Source organism: Argentina silus (assembly GCF_951799395.1).
Source record: "Argentina silus genome assembly, chromosome: 9".
NCBI classification, from domain to species: Eukaryota; Metazoa; Chordata; class Actinopteri; order Argentiniformes; family Argentinidae; genus Argentina; species Argentina silus.
In genome coordinates this window covers 9187793-9208737 of record NC_139663.1, presented here as the reverse complement: position 1 = coordinate 9208737, position 20945 = coordinate 9187793, and the positions used below count along the sequence as shown (strand labels likewise).

The 20945-nt window shown below is 46.1% G+C and overlaps 1 protein-coding gene across 1 annotated transcript in view; it reads right to left on the bottom strand.

Moving 5' to 3' along the window:
- Window positions 1–2957: 2957 nt before the first annotated feature.
- The window catches only part of znf385c (zinc finger protein 385C), a gene marked incomplete at both ends in the record, with an annotated part of 101566 nt that continues 83578 nt past the window's right edge, over window positions 2958–20945 (bottom strand). The window contains 8 exons of the mRNA XM_083676809.1: window positions 2958–3185; window positions 3602–3691; window positions 4353–4451; window positions 5981–6168; window positions 6372–6743; window positions 11582–11804; window positions 15733–15843; window positions 20739–20881. Of these exons, the coding sequence (XP_083532935.1) occupies window positions 2958–3185; window positions 3602–3691; window positions 4353–4451; window positions 5981–6168; window positions 6372–6743; window positions 11582–11804; window positions 15733–15843; window positions 20739–20881 (1454 nt within the window). The remainder of the gene's footprint in view (window positions 3186–3601; window positions 3692–4352; window positions 4452–5980; window positions 6169–6371; window positions 6744–11581; window positions 11805–15732; window positions 15844–20738; window positions 20882–20945) is intronic.

Genomic DNA, 20945 nt, shown 5'->3' with positions numbered 1-20945 from the left:
TTGTTTCAGCATTTGTATCTTTGTAGATTAAAAAACAATTAGGTAAAACCATGTAAATGAAACAAACAGAAAAAACAAGCAGTCAAATTTCTTTCCCTTACAGCAGGTATCTGCTGTACATAGCCTACATCAAGAGAATCTATCCTCTGCATTTCATCATGATACAGATAACAATAGTAACTTTGATAAAATCTCTACATTTAACTCTATAGCGTCTACATATATAATTTGCCTCTCTAGGTTTTTTCATTTAAAAACGTTCCTTTAAATTCTATATATCAGAGTTCCCATTGAATGATTAAAAGACAAACAAACAGAGGAGATCATAGGCTGGCTGGTTCACTGAGTAGTGTGACCGGGGAGAATCACATTGGTATGGCAAGGAGACCTGGTGGCTTCATATTCCCAAAGACCGAAGGCCTCAAAAAGAAACAGAACATCAAAGAGATGGAGACTGTCTACTGTGAACCTTTCAAGGGGGCAACTACAGGGTCTTGACTGCAGATGGCGCTGCTGCATCACAGACACATATACGTACATATTGCACTGAGGGAAACAACAAAACTGCATAGGATTTCCCCCATTTTACTGTAGCTTCAGTGGATTGATTGGGTGTAATTGAGGTGTTTGGTACTAAAGTCAGTAAAAAGGTTTGGTGTGGAGTGTATTCCTTAACCATGACCTCACATAGTGTTGGGTCTAGTATTAGGGGGATGGAGTGTTATAGTGTGGACAGTTTGGGAGCAAGAAGGGCATAGGAATATATATGTGTTGTTGCTGTATTGGCCACATTTATCCATAGCAATGTTTATTCAGTTTAATCTATATGATAGTTCTCTGCTGTTCTCTTCAGACGGTGCGACCACAACAACGTCAACACAGAGAGCTGAAGCATCCTTTCATAGTATGAGAGCAGCTATTTTTGGACTAGCCCAGCACAGAGCAACAACATGACAATGTGATTGACCATCAAGAGCAGTACCATCAGAACAACTCATCATTTAAAATGACTCCTCATTGACAATTTTTAGTTGGCCTTTAGCTGTGTAGGAGTAGGCCACAGACTGTTCGGAATCAGATTGGATAAAGCCCCATACCATTCTCTCCCACTGAAAACATGTAATATAGATAGACATGTATGATGTATTGCTTTAAAATCTGAGATCTGAACCTGTCACAGACAAAAACACACTAAAATATTTTTAACTTGATTGTTAATGCGATTGAAAAAAAGCTTGGCATGAGACTATGAAAAATGACACCAAGAACAAACACAGAAAAAAAAAGAATGTGAACATATTTTCATTGCTTTCTTAAGTAAATCTGTTTAAGGTGCTTTTAATGTGGTTGCCATGGCACTGTGCTTTGTTTCCTCTCTGCCTGGGCGTAGACTCTGTCAGGAGATGCCAATCAAGCATTGGGGATCTATCCCCCACCTGCCTCCACCCACACGTCCCTCGGCACAGTCAAAACCTTTAATTGAGGTTTGAAAACCCATCAAGTCATTTTGTCCCCTTTGTTTTTTCGGCGAGGGAAATTGTCATTCACTGCTTCTCATCAGCTCATGCCGAGATAGTGCAGGAGAAAATTAAGGATGAGGGTGAAGGGAGGAGAGTGGGCTGGTATTGGAGGCGGGGGGGGGGAGAAACTCTACTCCATCATTGGGGAAAGGAATAGCAACAGACTATAATATAAGACGTCTTTGAAATTATTTTGTACTGCTCACAAGGCGAGAATAGAGACAGTCAGAATAGAGACAGTCAGAATAGAGACAGTCAGAATAGAGACAGTCAGAATAGAGACAGTCAGAATGCACAAGTGGCTCTACCAAGTCAGATCTGCAACTTGAAACAAAATCAAGTTGACAACCTGACCTTTTCAGGACCCTAATGAGTGCGTAATCCAGGGGATGCAGGGTAAAAAATGAATTATGAAAGGCCATGTTTGGCTGTGACTCATAGGGACAAAGAGAGGGAGAGAAAGAAAGAGAGAGAGCGAGAGAGAGAGAGAAAGGCCTTAATCATCTCATCTGCACATTAACCCAGGGCTCTGGGGAACAGAAATAGCCCAAGCACAGTGTATGGGAGAGGGGTCGGGTGCACAAGGGTATTTGTAACAAGACAGTTCACATCATTTCAAGAGACCTCTCTACCTGTGTCCATAGGTCCACATGAGACTATGGCTGAAGGTAACAGAGTTACAAAGCCGCAGAGCCTTCCTGTTTCTCCCCATAACATGTATGTGGGAGAGACCTGTCTCAGAAGGAGATGGCTTTCAATAAGAGTCATGAGCTCTGACACGTGTCTGCTATACCCAAGATGCAATATAAATCCCTTTGCTCCCAAGACCCTGAGTGCTTTGAGCTTATGGAGGAGGTGTTAAAGACTTGTCACTTAACCAACAGTTTAAATTAGCCAGGTTTGACTTGGTCTCACCTTCTGCATGGCCTATTGACCTGTCACAACAACAACAACAAAAAAACACTGAGTAAAGAAACTATGTATTGAGGAGTATCAAGTAAAGGGACCTTATTTTGTGGCAACCACACTAAACATACATCTATACTTCTCTATTTTTGTTCTCTAATAAATTACACAATAATAATAGCAATAATCCAAACCAAATCGACCCATGAAGTGGCTGTAAAAGAGACCTCCTAAACCAGTCTGTTCCTGGAGGCGTGTCCTGTTCCTCAGGCAACCAGAGGAGGAGCAGAGAGAGGGCGAGGTGGGGAGGCGGGACCTTGGCCTTGGGGGTGTGTCCTCCATGATCAGAGCTGTTAAGCAGCTCCACGCCCACCTGAGGGCCAAGGTTTGTGTGCTTGCTCGCTCTCACCATCCTGACTCTCGCAGGCTGCATAGTTTTCGCGTGGCCCTCGTCATGTGGGTCACAGTAATGGAGGCGGTGGGTTGGTAGAGGGGACAGGGGAGGAGCACAGAGGGAGAGGGGCTGTGCCATTAGTAAGGGGAGAAGATGAAGGGAGTGTGTGTGGCCCTCAGGGGCCCTGGGGCGGGTCGGAACAGCGCCGGGCTCAGGAAGGGCGTCTGAAAGAAGGTGGTGGCTGCTGGGTGGCGGAGGGCCAGCGGGTTGGTTGCCATGGTACACAGGGTGGGCTGGGTGAGGGGGCTTGGCAGGAAGCCAGTGGTCAGGCTCTTGGTCAGCTGCTTCTGCAAGGCCAGTTTGGTCTGGAGGAGAGAGGGAGACAGGAGTGGAGAGAGTAAGAGAGGGAAGAGGAGAAAGAGAGGCTCATTTCGCCAAGTGCACACATTTACTCAATGAAGTGCACACATTTACTCAGTCAACACGTTGCCCTGAGGTACATTTTTTTGCACACATAGTTACCATAGCTAAACATACAGTACTCCTGCATTTCTCCATAGTGATATCCATCCCCTCAGAGCAACCCAAGGACTGACTAAAGACACAGACACACTTTTTATTCTTTCTTTTACAATGTTTCCACAAGGGCAGTGCAGCAGTTTCTGGTTCTGCTCAGTCCCCAGCCCCAGGCTAGACCCAATGGCAATATTTCCCAAGTACCCTGCTCCAGCCCCTGCTGTCTGCCTCCCTTGGCCCTGTCCCTCCTCATCCTGCCACTAACCTGAGCGGAGAGAGAGGTGAGGTTGTACTGGCTGAACACTTTCTTCATGGCAGATACAGCCCCACCTGCGTATCCACTCCATCTGACGTTCTGTAGGGGAAAGAGAGGAGGATGGGAGGGGGGAGGGAGGGAGGGAGAAATGGGAAGGTGCACACATGACAGGAGCACAAAAGTGATTAATTCAGAGTGCTGATTCAGGCTGCTTCTGCCAGTGCTCGTCAGTGGGGGTAGTAGGGCTATTTTAGACCTGTCTCAGGGGCAGGGGACTCATTCAGCACGACAGAGCAGTGTGGTTAACCTCTCTGACAGGACAGGCACGGAGATATGCTGGCTCACCATGAGAGAACCCCCTGAGAGTAATGAGGTGTGTGTGTACATGTGTGTGTGTGTGTTTGTGTGTGTGCTTGAGTATGCTTGAGTGAGTGTGTGCGTACACATTTGTGTGTTTGTGTGTGTGTGTGTGTGTGTGTGTGTGTGTGTGTGTGTGTGTGTGCGTGTGTGTGTGTGTGTGTGTGTGTGTGTGTGTGTGTGTGTGTATGTGTCAAGTTTGGGGTCAATTCCATTTGAGTTCAGTCAACTCAGGAGATAAATATCAATGATTTTCTTAATTTAATTAATTATATAATAATTCATTTAAAATTCATGGGGAAAAATACATGCATGTTGTTTTTTAATTCACAGGTGGGTATACACATGCACATTTGTGTCATGTATCTATCTGTGTGTGTCAGTTTGTGTGTGTGTGTCTTACCGCTGAGCTGGAGGTAGGCTGACTCTTGATGTGGGGGCTGAATTTGGGTTTGGGGGGTTTGCCTGCAATCCGATCCTTGTGCCTCCTGCTATTCATGTGCTGGTGAAATCAGGAGAAATACATTAGTTTACCAATCTGCATCACTGATATATGACTTAAACACAACATTACAACACCCAAACAATCAATTAAATTAAATCATCAGAGGTACAGTAATACCTGATTAAAATTGTCAGTCTTCAATTTGATAGACTCAATAAATCAAAATATCTGAAAATCCTGACTTCTACATTGCCTCTCTCTCTACTGTACCAGTAGAGGCTGGTGGAGGTAGAAATCAGAGGACTTGTTTGGTACCATTCCTAATTCCATTCCATGCATTCCAATGAGCCCGTTGTACATCATTCACTCCTCTGCTCCACTGCTGGTTTATAACTGGCTTGTCCTGGTTCGTTAGAGGATTGGCTGAGGTTTAAACTGTGCCAATGGAATGTACTATGCAAGGTTTCCCACACATGCCAGTATAGGGTATAGTGTTTCATTTCCCATGACTGAAAGTAGCAAGACTTTCAAAGACAATCCCATCAATGTAGACGCTAATGAACATCACAAGGGGAGCAATTCCAGAAACAGCATGGAAAAAAAGGTTCAATAAAAGCCCTACATGCATGCCAAGGTAACCACATCATTGGACGTCAATATTTCTTCATTACATAAACATGCTACAAATAGCTTGTACAGGCTAAAGTGCCTCTACAGTCCTCGCAGTGAATCATGATACCATCTGAGGTACATCTGCCGAATGTGGAAAAATAAGCACAGTGTGAAAGTATCCTGTTTTCACAGGATTAGTTTTATTTCACTCTATGTAAATGAAACCAGTGCCAGGTGAATCCAAGCAAGATGGCCATAGGAATTATAAAACCTTAACCGTCTACAAATAACATGTGCACAAACACTTAATGAGGTCATTATCATGACATCATCATCACATAATCATTGTATGAGGTAAGTGACATCAGTGGTCAGCCCCTCTTATACAAACAATAGATAATGTAACTGCATAACATTAGTCAAATAAATGATATAAAGTGCAAAATCGGTTAAAAGAGGTAGCTCCTGTAGCTATCAGGTATGTATTTTACATCACCTGGAATGGAGCCACATCTTTCTGGATGTACTGGATAGTATATGGAGGTGATATCAGCCATCATTTTGATGGCTGATATGATATATTCTCCATTTCCCTTGTCTGGCAGTGTAACAGACCCTTTCCCCAAATACAGCCAAATACACTGCTGGAGCCAGTGCCATTTGAATGGAATCCTATCAGGTTAACAGTCACGTAGAGTGTCTTAGCACATCTACAGGTATTCTCAAAGTGTGGTATGCTAATCACAACCCCCTCTCCCTCCCTCTCTCTCTCCACCTTTCATTTCATGTAGTACCAGGAGCCCTGAGAAGCTTGAGGGTCATATATTTTCCTGGCTCTCTCCCAAACCCCACGGTTGTACTACCTTTTCACTCTTTCTTGCTACTTAAGCTCATTCAGAGTGACTTAGAGATCTATCAATTCAGTACCCCCCCTTCCTTCCCATCACACCCCCCCCCCCCCCCCCCCCCCTCACCTGACTGAGCTGGGTCTCAGAGTTGACATAGATCTCGCACACCTCACAGTGGAAGCTCTTGCTGGTCACCCCCACGCTACCCTTGGTGCCCAGACGCTTGGTCTTAGGGGCGGAGCGCGCGGCCACCACCTTCCCCCGGCGCCGTGGCTGCACACTCTGGCCCTCCAGCATCAGCTTGTGCTTCGTACCTGGAGAGGAAGGGGGAGTGAGAGGGGGAGGGGGTGGGAGTGGAAACAGTGGGGTGGGGGGGGGGGGGGGGGGAAGCTGTTAGATACACCAGTGTGCTGGAAACACAAGCCACTCTTTCCTTAGCGACTGTATGTGATTTGTACGACATGGAGGGGAGAACATTAGCTACAACATCTACCTCTCCTTGCTGTAGTGTACATACCACTGTTGTGTGCCTCCAGCTGGGACGTAGAGTTGACCGTGACCTTGCACACGGGACAGTGGAGGTGTGCCTTGCTCCCCTTGGGGTCCTTGTCATCATCTGTGCGTGGCTCCCCGTCTGTGCTAGAGGTATCTGGCTGGCTGCCTGACTCCAGGGCTGGGCCGGGGGCCTCAGGGACCACAGGGGCCTCGGTGGTAGTGCTGGTGTCTGAGGAGCTCTCGGAGAGCTGGGAGGAGGGGGACACCTGGGGAGGGGACAGAGCGGCCAGCTCCATCGAGGTCACTTCAGACGTGGGAGTCAGCATGATGGAGCTGCTGGGACTCTCTTCCAGCTTCACGTCAAACTTCACTGGCTCCAGGTCAGCGTGCAGGCCTGAGGAGGCAGGGCTCAGTCACTCACAGTGCTTAAAAATACATTACAGAACTTTTGTCACTAATTGTTTCCATAACACTTTATCTTGAATGTTGGCTGTGCGGTTCATGATATAATCATTTCTTACCTCATTAGACCACAGAGTCCATAGTTTAAAGCTAACCAACCGTTGCTAAATAAGCTTTTGCTCATGGGTGTGGGGAGGTGTACCCCTGTCTGTCCTATCAGGTAATTTCTTGACAATATTTCTGTTTATTTAGGGGACCCATCCAGCACAAAAGCTCCCCCAGAGGTGGAAAGTTCTATATAGCAACTTTAACATACTGCTTTCACTGATCAGGGACCATGCAGACCATACATCCAAACTGTATGAACAACAGAATGTGTTTTAACATGATAACAAATATATATTTACAAATTGCTTTGAACGCTGTATATTTCAAAGTAAAAATAAAATAACCCTCGTTCTCATAATGAGGATTTATTTATGTTAAGTCAGTTATCTAGAAATATCCATAAAGCTTTTAATAACACTAATGAGCATCTATGAATGCTTTTCATGTGTTAGCACAGCAGTGTGGCATTTGAGATAGCATAAGCCTTCATTTTTAACCATGTGGGACAAACTAAATTAACAATGGGCTAGTTAGAGTAAATGCCATCAAACCCCCTTCCATACACCCCATTTCTCTCTCTCTCTCTCTCTCTCTCTCTCTCCCCCCCCTCTCTCTCTCTTTTCCCTCCCTCACTCTCTCCATTCAAATATCAAGTGAAGGTCCCAAGGCTCGGTCAATATAAACAAACCCATCGACTGCCAGGCACAGCCGATAAGTCACTAGAGCTCCATTACACCCGCCCCCCCTCTCTTCACCCTCAGGCAAAGCACACACTTTCAGCTTTACCCTCGAGCTATGCTCTCTGAATACCTCCATTTCATTTACTCTCCCTCAACACCACCCTCTACAAACCCTACTGGGTCGATTGATTTTCGCTTTTAAGTCAGAGTAAATTCATCATGGAGATAAGGGTCTTTCTTTCTAATTTCTGGTGGAGAAAAGGAACCCATATCAGACTGAGATTAAACAGCCCCCTCTCTGTAATAAGAGAGTGACCCCAGGGGGATTCAAACCTCCCCAGCAGGGGATTGGTATGATCCAGAGCTTATGTAAAAGACAAAGATTGGGCAACCTGAGAAGACTCTGGAGGGGAGTGATACTGATCAATGGATTTAGCGTGCAGCCTACCGAGGACATTGAGGCTTGTGGGAATCAAAGTCTTTTCTCAAAAGTCAGAGGTCTTAGCTCAAGAAGGGCTCTATTCAGAAGATAAATAGTGAAGGTATCCCTTCCTCTTTAGCAAGTTTTACTCAGTTGCTTGAAATGCAAAACTGATAGATAAAGCCTGACTAATAATCATACTCCTAAAGAGTCTTTAAGAGTCTCTTAAGTCTTTCTAAAACTTCGAAGGCAGTACGATCGGAGAGAGAGACATGGCACGTGTAAGTCTCGGGTAAACACCAGGATTCCCTTCAGACAACGCCTCATGTCGGTGCTCGTCACTCATCCCAAATGTTCCCTAACTGAGTGACGGGAAGGAGTGCCATTGTGATGGCGGTCTGTCAGCTCAAAGGCCAGCGTATTGGCAGAGGAGAGTCCCTCCTCCGTCTGAAGACTGGAGTGTTGCAAATCCAATGCCAGAAAGTATCGATGTTAATATCGATGTCTTGTTGGGAGTCATTAACTTTATTTTACCCTGAATAGCATTTGATCAAAGGCCGAACACTCCCAATTAAAACAGACAGGCTTAAAGTGTAAACGATGCAGTATCTGAATAGACCGAGAAGACCAGCCTAGTATACTGACTCCATGTATCTAACTATTGTCAAACACTACATTAATATTCCGATTGGAAGACTGTTAAACAAGCACACACTCTATCTGAGTGGTGAGACTAAACCCATGTTTATTAAACTTAGCAGTGCGTATGCTCAAAGGCATGTATGCAGTACGCACACACACACACATACGCATACACACATACACACACACACACACACACACACACACACATACGCGCACACACACACACACACACACACACACTCACACACACTGACACGGACACGGACACGGACACGGACACACACACACACACACACACACACACACACACACACACACACTAGCTTGACCAGAATCACTGATCCAAGGCACTCATAGAAATAGACAGCTTCCTCTAGGGAAATTCTAGCTATAATTCATTATTACAGCAGCGACATAGTTCTTGTCTCCTTGGAGACAGCATCACAACAGAGTCAATCAAACACTGAGGTGATTGATTGGTTGTCATTGGTGAAGCGCAGTGTCTCTAGGCACCAGCCATTCTTTCTCCCTCTCATTCTCTCTCTCTCTCTCTCTCTCTCTCTCTGTCTTTCTCTCTCTTCTCTGTCTTTCTGTTTCTCTCCCCCACACGACCGTGGCTCTCTGACAAGGTTTCAGCTCTAACTACCCATATTGGAGTAAAGGTGATAAGTACTGAATCTGTAGATGACTTTACCAACACCTGCTATACCACATGCAGTAGCAGACTAGTGAACATGATATCAAAACACAGGTTATTAGCTGAACCAGTGGGTGGAGCAGGGAGAGCAAGTGACAGCCCTGGTGATGAAAGTGAGAGACATTAACTCATTGCACCACAGAGAAGTTTTCTGGGTAAGAGGTTCACTGTCAGCCTTCTCAAAAGAGACATGTGACAAATGAGACTTCCTCAACAGAGGTAACCCACAGCCTGAGCAATGAGAAGATTGATACGGAGCAGACGCTCACAAGGTATGCGCATCATCGTATGCAAAACACAGCACCAAAGTCAAGGAACAAAGTGAAGCCACTTGTGAAGCCACATAACTCCATGCTTTAACATACCGCCTTGAGTCTCTCAGCAACACACTTCTGTAGCTCACGAACATGAGATGGAGAGTCCCTTTCCAAATTACCTCAATGCTGAGAAGCAATGAAAGCCTGTTATCCTCACCCTGTTTACCCCCTGTCTCCTTGGGGAAGTACAGAACACGCGTTATTGGTTCTTGATGGCAGAAAATGTCGGCATCATCCTGTGATTGGTCCCCACCAGGCTGAGTTTCATGACAGACACAGCTAATTTCATAGAGTGTTAATTTGGAGCACTATCCCATTACAGTTTGGCATTGTGGCGTGCGCCACTACTGGTTCGCTCTGCTGCATTTCAATTTCACATCAGGCCAATCACACAATTGGGCTTATTAAAGAGCGTTCCTCCTCGCAAAATTGCCTCAGAACTGTAAAATTATTCACAACATAAAAACCAGCTATGGCTTATCTACTTTCTCTTTCTACTCCTCTCTCCCTCCCTCCCCCCTCTCCCTCTCTCTGCCTTTCATTCATTTCATCTTATCTCTCATTTTCGACTCATCATTTCTTTCCTTTCCTGGCGATGCATCCCCCCTTTCAGACCTCGTTTTATGACAGTAGAATATTAAAATGAGATTTGATGAGAGGGGTTATCTCCCAGTCCTTTTGTCCAGTTTATCCTTTTCTGAGTCAGTTAATGCTGGTCTCCCCCACCCTTACACCTTCATATCTCTCAGCCAATATTCCATCTAGCTTCAGAAACTGTTTTCAAATTCAAGTCTGAGAGATAGTAATCCTCTTTAGGTCAAAGAGGGTGCTGGAGAAAGACAGAGTAGAGGAGGAGGGGTTGAGGAGGAGGAGGAGGAGGAGGAGGAGAACCAGTCTACCGGTCCTTAAGGTCCATCGCTAGAGATGGACAAATGAGGCTTCTGAATTGGAAAAAGGGATCCATCACTTAATCTAATGAGAACTCTCAACCTTCATCATCAAATGACCACTAATACACTTTTTGGTGCTTCTAAAATCAGAGTTACCGACATGGTTTACAAAGTGAAATTGTTAATACAAGTGTATCAATCATTCCTTTACTTTACAGGACTTTATCAGAAGCCAGGGCAGATAGAGGGGGGTAGGCAGGGGAAATTGAGAGGCAGGGCGGGAAGCAACAACCGAACAGAGGCTCAGATCGATATCCCTAAGTCCATTTATTAACAGAGTAGCATCCCCCCCCCCCCCACACACACACAGTCCCCCAGTCCCCCAGTCCCCCAGCCTCTGAGCTGCCATCCATCAATGCCACCACAGGGCAGGGATAGGCCCAGCTAGGAGGGGCCTGGGGCCCACAGGGGATGTGATTGCATGTTTAGGGCCACTGCTGGCCCATCCTCTCCCCTGATCACAGAGTGTGCGTGGAACAGGAACCCTGTAGACAGACTTTAAACAGCAGACATGACATACACAGCAGCAGAGAGGAGGAGGGGAGGGGAGGGACGGAGGGGGCGGTGTCTGGAAGAGGCTGATACAGATAACAGCATCTGGAGATAATAACGACAGAGACCTGGAGGGAGACAGATGGGGAGAAAGGGATGAGAGAAGGGAGGAAAGATGGAGGAGGAGGAGGAGAAAAAGGGGGAGTTAAAGCATGTGAGGGTAGGACAGGAATGAGAGGAGAGGAGATGGATGAGAGGAAGAAAGAGGGATGAGGAGTAGAAAGTGATAGGAAGAGAGTATATGGATTAAATGTAAGGATGGCAAAGAGGAAAAGAAAGACTGAAGGGACAGATGAGGGTAGAGAAGAGAGTAACAGCAGGGTAACAGCGATGGCGGTCATCAAAAAACAGCGATAGAGGAGGGAAAAAAAATACAATCATCGCAAATAGATGGCAGGACTGAGAGGGGTCGCTGTTCCCTGTGCACCCTAGATCCCCATCTCTCTTTCATTCGACTTACTCGTTCCCTCCATCAGAGCTGAGTCCATGAGTGCAGGGAGAGGCTCCGTCGCTCCAGTCTTGCTCCTGTCACGGTCCCTTTCTCGTTCCCTGTCCCTCTCTCGGTCCCTCTCCCTCCCTGTGGATGTGACATCCCCGGTCCGACGCTGGCGGTTCCTCTGGGCCTCCATGGCCTTGAGCTTGCGGGCGTGCTTGTGTCCCTTATAGTGAGCCTCCGCCTGGTTCTGGAAGGGTCCAACAGAGAGAGGAGAGGTTAGTGGCATATACAACACTCAAACACATTATTCTCTGAGACACATCAAATGCGCACGTACGCACACACGCATGCACGCACGTACACATACACAGACGCACACACACACACATACGCTGTGTGGAGGAGAGAGTCTGTTCTCACCTGATAAGAGCACTGGCTCACTGCGAGGCCAGAGGTATAATTGCATGTGTAATGTGCAACAAGAGAGAGGATCCCATCACGACAACTAGCCTATTAATTTGCACTGTGAGAGGCAGGCACTGCAAATCACAGACACACACAAGGAAACATACTAAACACAGACACACTGCACCACACACACACACACACACACACACACACACACACACACACACACACACACACACACACACACACACACACACACACACACACAGCCTACAGTACATCTTCTATATAGTCAGTAGAGCACTGTACTTTTGACACAGTGTTAGACACACGTACACACCCACAGACACCCAGCCCTTTTCTCTAAGTAATATCACATTTTACCTTCACATCCTCTTAATTCTCACGGCCCAGCTCAATCCATAAGCAAAGCCCCATATGTCAAAACAGGCGAGAGCAAATAGAAATAGCAGAGAAATCAATAAAGAGATCTCTCATTAAAAGCTAAAACAGCCTTAGTGGAGAGCCTTTTCATCAGGAGGCTTTCTGCTAGTAATTCCAGGGCCTTGTTAAATGAAAGAAAGCTAAATTATAAATACACTACAGCAAGCCTTAAAAAAAAGACTTATAGCACACACAAACATACGTACAGCACACACACACACACACACACACACACACACACACACACTCACACTCACACTCACACTCACACTCACACTCACACTCACACTCACACTCACACACACACTCACACTCACACTCACACTCACACTCACACACACACTCACACTCACACTCACACACACACACACACTCACACTCACACACACACTTTATAAATCCTGTCTGCTAATTATCTTGGCAACCAGAAATAGGGATGGGTGGCATGGGTTCAGCAGTTCAATCAAGGCAGTGTCATCTTTCTTAGGGATATGGATAATCCTGTAGGAATGGAGATACAGCAGAGACAGCACCATCATCACCTTGTCTCACAGTGATGACCTCATAGATCCTCTTGATGTGGATCCTCTTTAGAATTCTTACTATTCCCTCACTCACAATATAAATGCAAATAACTCATAAAATAACTGCAGCTGCAAATAAATCACAAATTAAATGAATTTGTGTGGAAGGACTGAAATAGAGAGAAAAAGGGGCATTTACTTTGATTGGCGATCCAGTAGAGGAATCATCATAAGTGTTTGAGAAAAGCGTGGAAGTGACTCACTCTCTTCAAAAAGCTGCTTTCAGACATTGAGAGACCAGCTCATTAGAATGAATGCAACACACTGATGCTGTTTTTTGTTTTGCATCACTTCAACTATGTCAGCATCAATAATAACCTTCCTGCACCATGGTGCCACATACTGTACACACCAGGGGAAGCTGGTGGAGGCAGAAATTGGAGACAGGCTAATTGTAATGCTATTCCTCATTCCATTCCATGCTACCTCCACCAGCCTCCACTGTGAAACACATACACTCACCGAACACTTTATTAGGAACACTCTACTAATACTGGGTAGGGCCTCCCTTTGCTCTCAAAACAGCCTCAATTCTTCGTGGCATTGATTCCACAAGATGTTGGAAACATTCCTTTGAGGTTCTGGTCCATGATGACGTGCACTTTCAAGCCGTGAATCTCCCGTTCTACCACATCCCAAAGGTGTTCTATTGGATTCAGATCTGGTGACTGGGAAGGCCACTGAAGAACACTGAACTCACTGGGAAGGCCACTGAAGAACACTGAACTCATTGTCATGTTCATGAAACCAGTTTGAGATGACTTTTGCTTTGTGACATGGTGCATTATCATGCTGGAAGTATTGTGGCCATGAAGGGATGTACATGGTCAGCAACAATACTCAAATGGGCTGTGGCATTCAAGCGATGATGGATTGGTATTAATGGGCCCAAAGTGTGCCAAGAAAACATTCCCCACACCATGACACCACCTCCACCATGAGAAGGTGTACAGGTGTTCCTAATAAAGTGTTCAGTGAGTGTACATGAATATGCACATGCACATGCGGATTGCAGACGCATTGACTGCAGACACATTCACAGCAGATACTGTACATAAGACAGAGTCTCTCCGATATGACAACAAAGTCATGTAGTCTGAGTAAACAAGCAAGGCTGAGCGCCAGTCAGGTGCTTTGGCAATGCAGTTAAACATGAAAACCGTGCGTTAGCAAACCTAATGATGTGATGTATCGGGGGCTATAAATAACCTGGCTGTCAGAACATCTGTAAACACAACAGAGGCTATAATATTCAACCGCATCATCTCACTGATCTACCGTGAAAACCTCTCTGAGATTAGCAGGATGTGACAAATCAGCTGTGCTCTCTTTCAGTCCCCGTTCTCCCAAGTCCAATTCAGCCCACGTGAGACACTGAGAGTGTGAAATGAGCATTAGCATAGCATGAGCACTTGGATTTCCGAAACCACTGACTGTCATTGACATGGCACTCACAGACATGACTGCAGGGAAACGCAGCACTCTCAGTGAGGCATCTTGACCGATCAGCATCTGACTATTCAATGCTAATTAGTTATCGAAGAATAATATTGGACTAGCAGCATTACAGAAGGCAGTATGGGTGAGCACAGTTTGATTGGAAAAGTTGTCCTACCCTCTCTGAGAGACTGCATTAAGATCAACACCTCCCTCCTCCCCTCAGACCTGACACTACTCTTTAAATGGAACCGGTGTGCGGAGGCCAGGAATGGGATTTGCTCTACCGTGTGGAGAGCACGTCTGTGTCTGGTCTGCTCTCCCCTTCAGCTCACTGTCTTTTGTGTCTCTGCTCCTCTTTGAAGATAGTCGAAAGAGGGTGTGTGTGTGTGTGTGTGTGTGTGTGTGTGTGTGCATATTCTAAGACATGCCTTTGCTGAATCCTGAGGTATGGGGCTTAAATTTGTTTATGTGAATGTGCATCATCATATAATGGGTCCCATTTGTGTGTGTGTGTGTGTGTGTGTGTGTGTGTGTGTGTGTGTGTGTGCGTGTGTGTGAGAGAGAGAGAGAGAGAGAGAGAGAGAGAGAGAGAGAGAGAGTGAGTGTGAGAGAGAGAGAGAGTGAATGTGTTTGAGGTAGCAGGAATGGGAGAATTCAAAAGAGGAGCTGAGAATGCGGTCTCCTGCTGCGGCTGGTGATTGTTTCTGCTCTTTGCTGATAAACGGAAGCTCTCCCTGCTGTCTAATCCCTCGTAGCAAAACAACCGCTACATTTCTCACACACACACACACACACACACAGCCAGCCAGTCACACACACACACACACACACACACACACACACACACACACACACACACACACACACACACACACACATACACAAACCTTTAGATGCACATAAATACTCCAAAAAATAAAATAATAATTTACTACCTTACATTTAATATTTAGAAAATCACACAGAGGGACACACACATACACACACACATTCGCTCAGAGCACTACTGTACTCCCTATCAGTCTGCACAGACAAGTTGCTGTGAGTCAGTAAAGATGATAAGAGCGCAGGTAATTTGGAGCAGCCATATTTTCTAAAACAACATTAAAGAAGATATGAAAAGTGAGGAACAAAGAAAGGATATGTTATTTTCTAAGTCACACTTTCTCTCTCCACTTTCTCTCTCTATCTCTCTCTCACACACACACACACACACACACACACACACACACACACACACACACACACACACACACACACACACACACACACACACACACACGCATAAAGGCCTCTTACCGTGGAGTTGAAGCGCAGATGGCAGATGTTACAGGAGATGATCTGTTTCTTCTTGAGTGGCTGGGGGACGCCAAATGTATGGTTGATTACCGCCTTCTGGACTGGGTCCATCTACAGGAGACCAGAGGCAACTCAATTACCATTCAATTTGTGAACTTTGGCCCCTGAGAACCTCTATACAGACAGGACAACAACCAGGCAGGCCAGCAACCAGGCTGGACCAAAACATAACTGAATCCAGCTAATATTGCTAATTCTAATGCAGATAGAATATGTTGTGATTACAATGATGCATGTCCATTATGAATGCATTATACTGTATGATATATTCAATTCAATTAAATTCAATAAAAATGTTATTCATCCAAGAGAGACAATTCGTTTGGGCAACAACATGTAACAACAAAAGATAAAAAATATCACATTTACACACGCAGCAATAGTGATAGCATGAAAAAAATTAAACAATTACTGTCCATAATTAATTAATGTCCATAAAAAAAAGTGCAGTGCAGATTCAAGTCCATGTGCATGTGTCTGTGTGTGTGTCTGTGTGTGTGTGAGTGTGTGTGTGTGCGCCTGTGTCACTCAGACATATGGGTAAGTTTGACAGTGAGACTTCAGACAGACAATATGACAAATATTAAATTGCCTGTCTCTCCTAAAGCCTTTAAACAATCCCGGGGTCGGATTCTCCCCACAGCTGATAAGGGAGGGTGAGGCCAGTGTGACTGCTGTTGATTAGAAGGGCTGGATTCCATGATGACAGCTGATTTCAGCGCAGCCCTCATCAGCACAGTATCACATTATAACAATCACCCTGGATCTCTCCCCAGCCTGGCGTCTGTCCCATGCCCCCCCCTCCCCACACAGGCAGGGGAGGGCAAGCTGTGCCTGCACCATTCTGGGCGATCCTGGCACACTCAAGTGTAACCAGATCTGTACCGTTGCTGGCACCAGAACTGACCACAGAGTGAGGGAGGTGTTTGACCGCTGGCGGTGTAGATGACACAGGCTATTCTATGAGACACCACAAGACTAAACAATGGCTGCTTCCCAGACACACATCCTCTGTCTAGGACAGCAGTTTTGAGTCCTTTGAGGGAGTGGTTTGGGTTGGAATCCTGTTTCTGTGTTGACTACACGCTCTGGTTCCCTAAAGGCCAGGTGTGGTGGGGAATATCAACAACCTAGAACACACACCTGACTCTCTGACCCTCATCCTGTATCCTGCCGCTCTGCCCCTTTGTTTTGCTTTCTTAAACAAGGCTGTGCAGTGCTACCTTGGGGAACCACCGACCTTTCCCTCAGAAGCCCTGAGCCTGGCCATGGAAACCCAGCTACTCCACTCATGCCCCCCCCCCCCGCCCCCCCGGGCACCTTAGCAGGGCAGGCTGCACACAACTATTTGTTTTAGCAGCTGAAGAATGTGTCCATTGTCTGCCCGCAGCCATCCTGAACGGGCCGGTATAAATGCACCTATTGTCCAGCCGCTATTCCCCCTAAGACCCCCCCCCCCACACCCCCCTCCCTCCACTGCAGAAGGGGGCTGCTGAGATGATGATGGAGTTTCAGTGGAGGTGCAGAGAGGGGGCTGGGGGGGGGGACTGGGAGCCATTTAGTTACTGAGACAGGTGCATTCATCTTCTCCCTGCACACGCCCAGAACAACGTGAGCCTTATCAGGGCTGAGGGAACCTGAATCTCAGTATTGAAAGGAGGGAGAGGGTGAAAGGGCTTTGTGATTAATACTACAGCAGCACAGGCAGGCTGTGTGTCACAGTGGCTAGGTCATATGGCTGTATGCTGTATGCTAATCATTCTGCACTAGCTGGTTAATTTCTGTAATGCTACAGTGCTGCGAGCTAATTGGTAGCACTACTCAGTGTATGTTATTACATAGTAGTTGTCCATAGCTCATTGCACAGTAGGCAAGCTAAGTGCTAGCATGCTGAGAGTCAATGTATTTCCCTCTACCTGTATTTATCATAGCAGCTACTATGACTCCCTCCGACTACTGCTACTGCTACAACTACTACTACTACCACCACTACCACTACTACTACTACTACTACTACTACCACCACCACTACCACTACTACTACTACTATTACTACTACTACTACTACCACTACCACTACTACTACTACTACTACTACTACCACCACCACTACCACCACCACTACCACTACTACTACCACCACTACCACCACCACTACCACTACTACTACTACTACTACTACTACTACTACTACTACCACCACCACTACCACCACCACTACCACTACTACTACTACTACTACTACTACTACCACCACCACTACCACCACCACTACCACTACTACTACTACTACTACTACCACTACCACTACTACTACTACTACTACCACCACCACTACCACCACCACTACCACTACAACTACTACTACCACCACTACCACTACTACTACTACTACTACTACTACCACCACCACTACCACCACCACTACCACTACTACTACTACCACTACCACTACTACTACTACTACTACTACTACTACCACTACCACTACTACTACTACTACTACCACCACCACTACCACCACCACTACCACTACAACTACTACTACCACCACTACCACTACTACTACTACTACTACTACTACCACCACCACTACCACTACAACTACTACTACTACCACCACTACCACTACTACTACTACTACTACTACTACCACCACCACTACCACCACCACTACCACTACTACTACTACTACTACTACCACTACCACTACTACCACCACTACTACTACCACTACCACTACTACTACTACTACTACCACTACCACTACTACTACTACTACTACTACCACTACCACTACCACCACCACTACCACCACTACCACTACTACTACTACTACTACTACTACTACTGCTACTACTACTACTACTACTACTACTACTACTACTGCTACTACTACTACTACTACTACTACTACTACTACTACTACTACCACTACCACTACTACTACTACTACCACTACCACTACCACTACTACCACTACTACCACTACTACCACCACTACTACTACTACTACTACTACTACTACTACTACTACCACCACTACCACTACTACTACTACTACTACTACTACTACTACCACTACTACCACTACTACTACTACTACTACCACCACTACCACTACTACTACTACCACCACTACCACTACTACTACTACTACTACTACTACTACTACTACTACCACCACTACTACTACCACTACCACTACTACTACCACTACCACTACTACCACCACTACCACTACCACTACCACTGCCACTACTACTACTACTACTACTACTACTACTACTACTACAACTACTACTACTACTACTACTACCACTACCACTACCACTACCACTACTACCACCACTACCACTACCACTACCACTGCCACTACTACTACCACTACTACCACCACTACCACTACCACTACCACTGCCACTACTACTACTACTACTACTACTACTACTACTACAACTACTACTACTACTACTACTACCACTACCACTACCACTACCACTACTACCACCACTACCACTACTACTACTACTACTACCACTACCACTACCACTGCCACTACTACCACTGCCACTACTACTACTACTACTACTACTACCACTACCACTACCACTGCCACTACTACTACTACTACTACCACCACTACCACTACCACTACCACTACTACTACGGCTGGTTTCCACCCTGAGTTATGATTGGCCAGAAAGGATTTCCCACAGGGCTGCCTGGGTGACCCCAAGCTGTGGGTGGCAGAAGACACAGAGAGCACCTTTCATTAGGTTCCTGTAGCCTACCATACGATACAGGACACGTGCACGCTCACATACCCAATCCCCCCCCCCCTCCCTCCCTCCCTCCCCCCACCCCCACACTACCCCTCCAAGCTCCACATTTCTCCCTCGACTGTGTGAATCAGTACCACAGATCTCTGTGTGGCCTACCTCTCCCTCTCATCCTACCCTTTCTTCACTCCGCTTGAAAGGGTGTAAAGTGTATAGTGGAGAAAGCTGGGGCTTATGTTTCATTTAGGGACTGGGGAACATGAGATGGTTTCACAAAGAGTCAAAAAAGAGCCAAATATACACACACACAGACGACAGACTGTAAAAGTAGGATCAAAGAGAGAGAAACACACACATGCACTGTGCACTCAGGCACACATACACCTACACACACATCTTACCTACTGACATCTGACACACACACACGCACGCAACCCCCCCCCCACACACACACACACACACAGGAGTGTACTGTCTGTAAGAAAAGGATCAAAGAAACACAAGCTTCTAATTCCAGACACATAGGCAACGTAAGCATCAGACTGACGGTACTCTAAAGCTGTGTGGCTTATGGCAGGGTTCAGAAACAAAGAAATGTGGGCTTATCTTTGGCTGTGCTGTTACAGAGTATCGAGGCATGCTGAGGGAGAAACACACTCCAGGAATAACGATTATACACCAAAAGCCAGGACAAAAACGTCCTCTGTGGGACTGGCAGACTGTAGTGTACCAGTGGGAGGGGTAGTGGGGTCACTATCACTACAGCCATCCATAAACAGTCATAGAGCGTGATTATTATATCAGACCCTCTTGAAGACGAGCCAGCCGCACAGTATGGAACAGGGGCTCTGTGCCTGCTCTTCTGATCAGCTGATTCCCATCCCTACCTGCCTATTGGGCATGGCCCAGTCACAGGAACAAGTGAATAAAGGTTAAATAAAGGTAAGTGAATGGGTGGTAACAGCATGAGGGGTACAGGGGAGGGAACATTCTTATATATAACCAGCTCATGAAAAGAGCTGAATACTGTAAGAAATAAAAAGCAGTGGAGAAGCAATATTAATAGAGGTCTTATGAGTTCATCACAATGTGGTAGCAAGGCTTTGATGTTAGTAGGTCAGCTGCTGTGTCCTCCTCAGGCTTCGACGCAATTGGCTCACTCACAGTGTTGAAGTTGGGGAAGAGGCTGAGGGGAGAGGATCCATTGAGTCTGAAGGGCAGGAAGTGTTTGAGGTCGAGCTGGGGCTGCAGGGGCCGTCCTGGGAGAGGCAGGGAGGCCAGGAGGGGGTTTCCCTGGGCGGAGGTACCTGGACCAGACAAAACAAACACCAGGGTGAGAAAACTCAGAATGATCACAGAGGTATTTCTCAC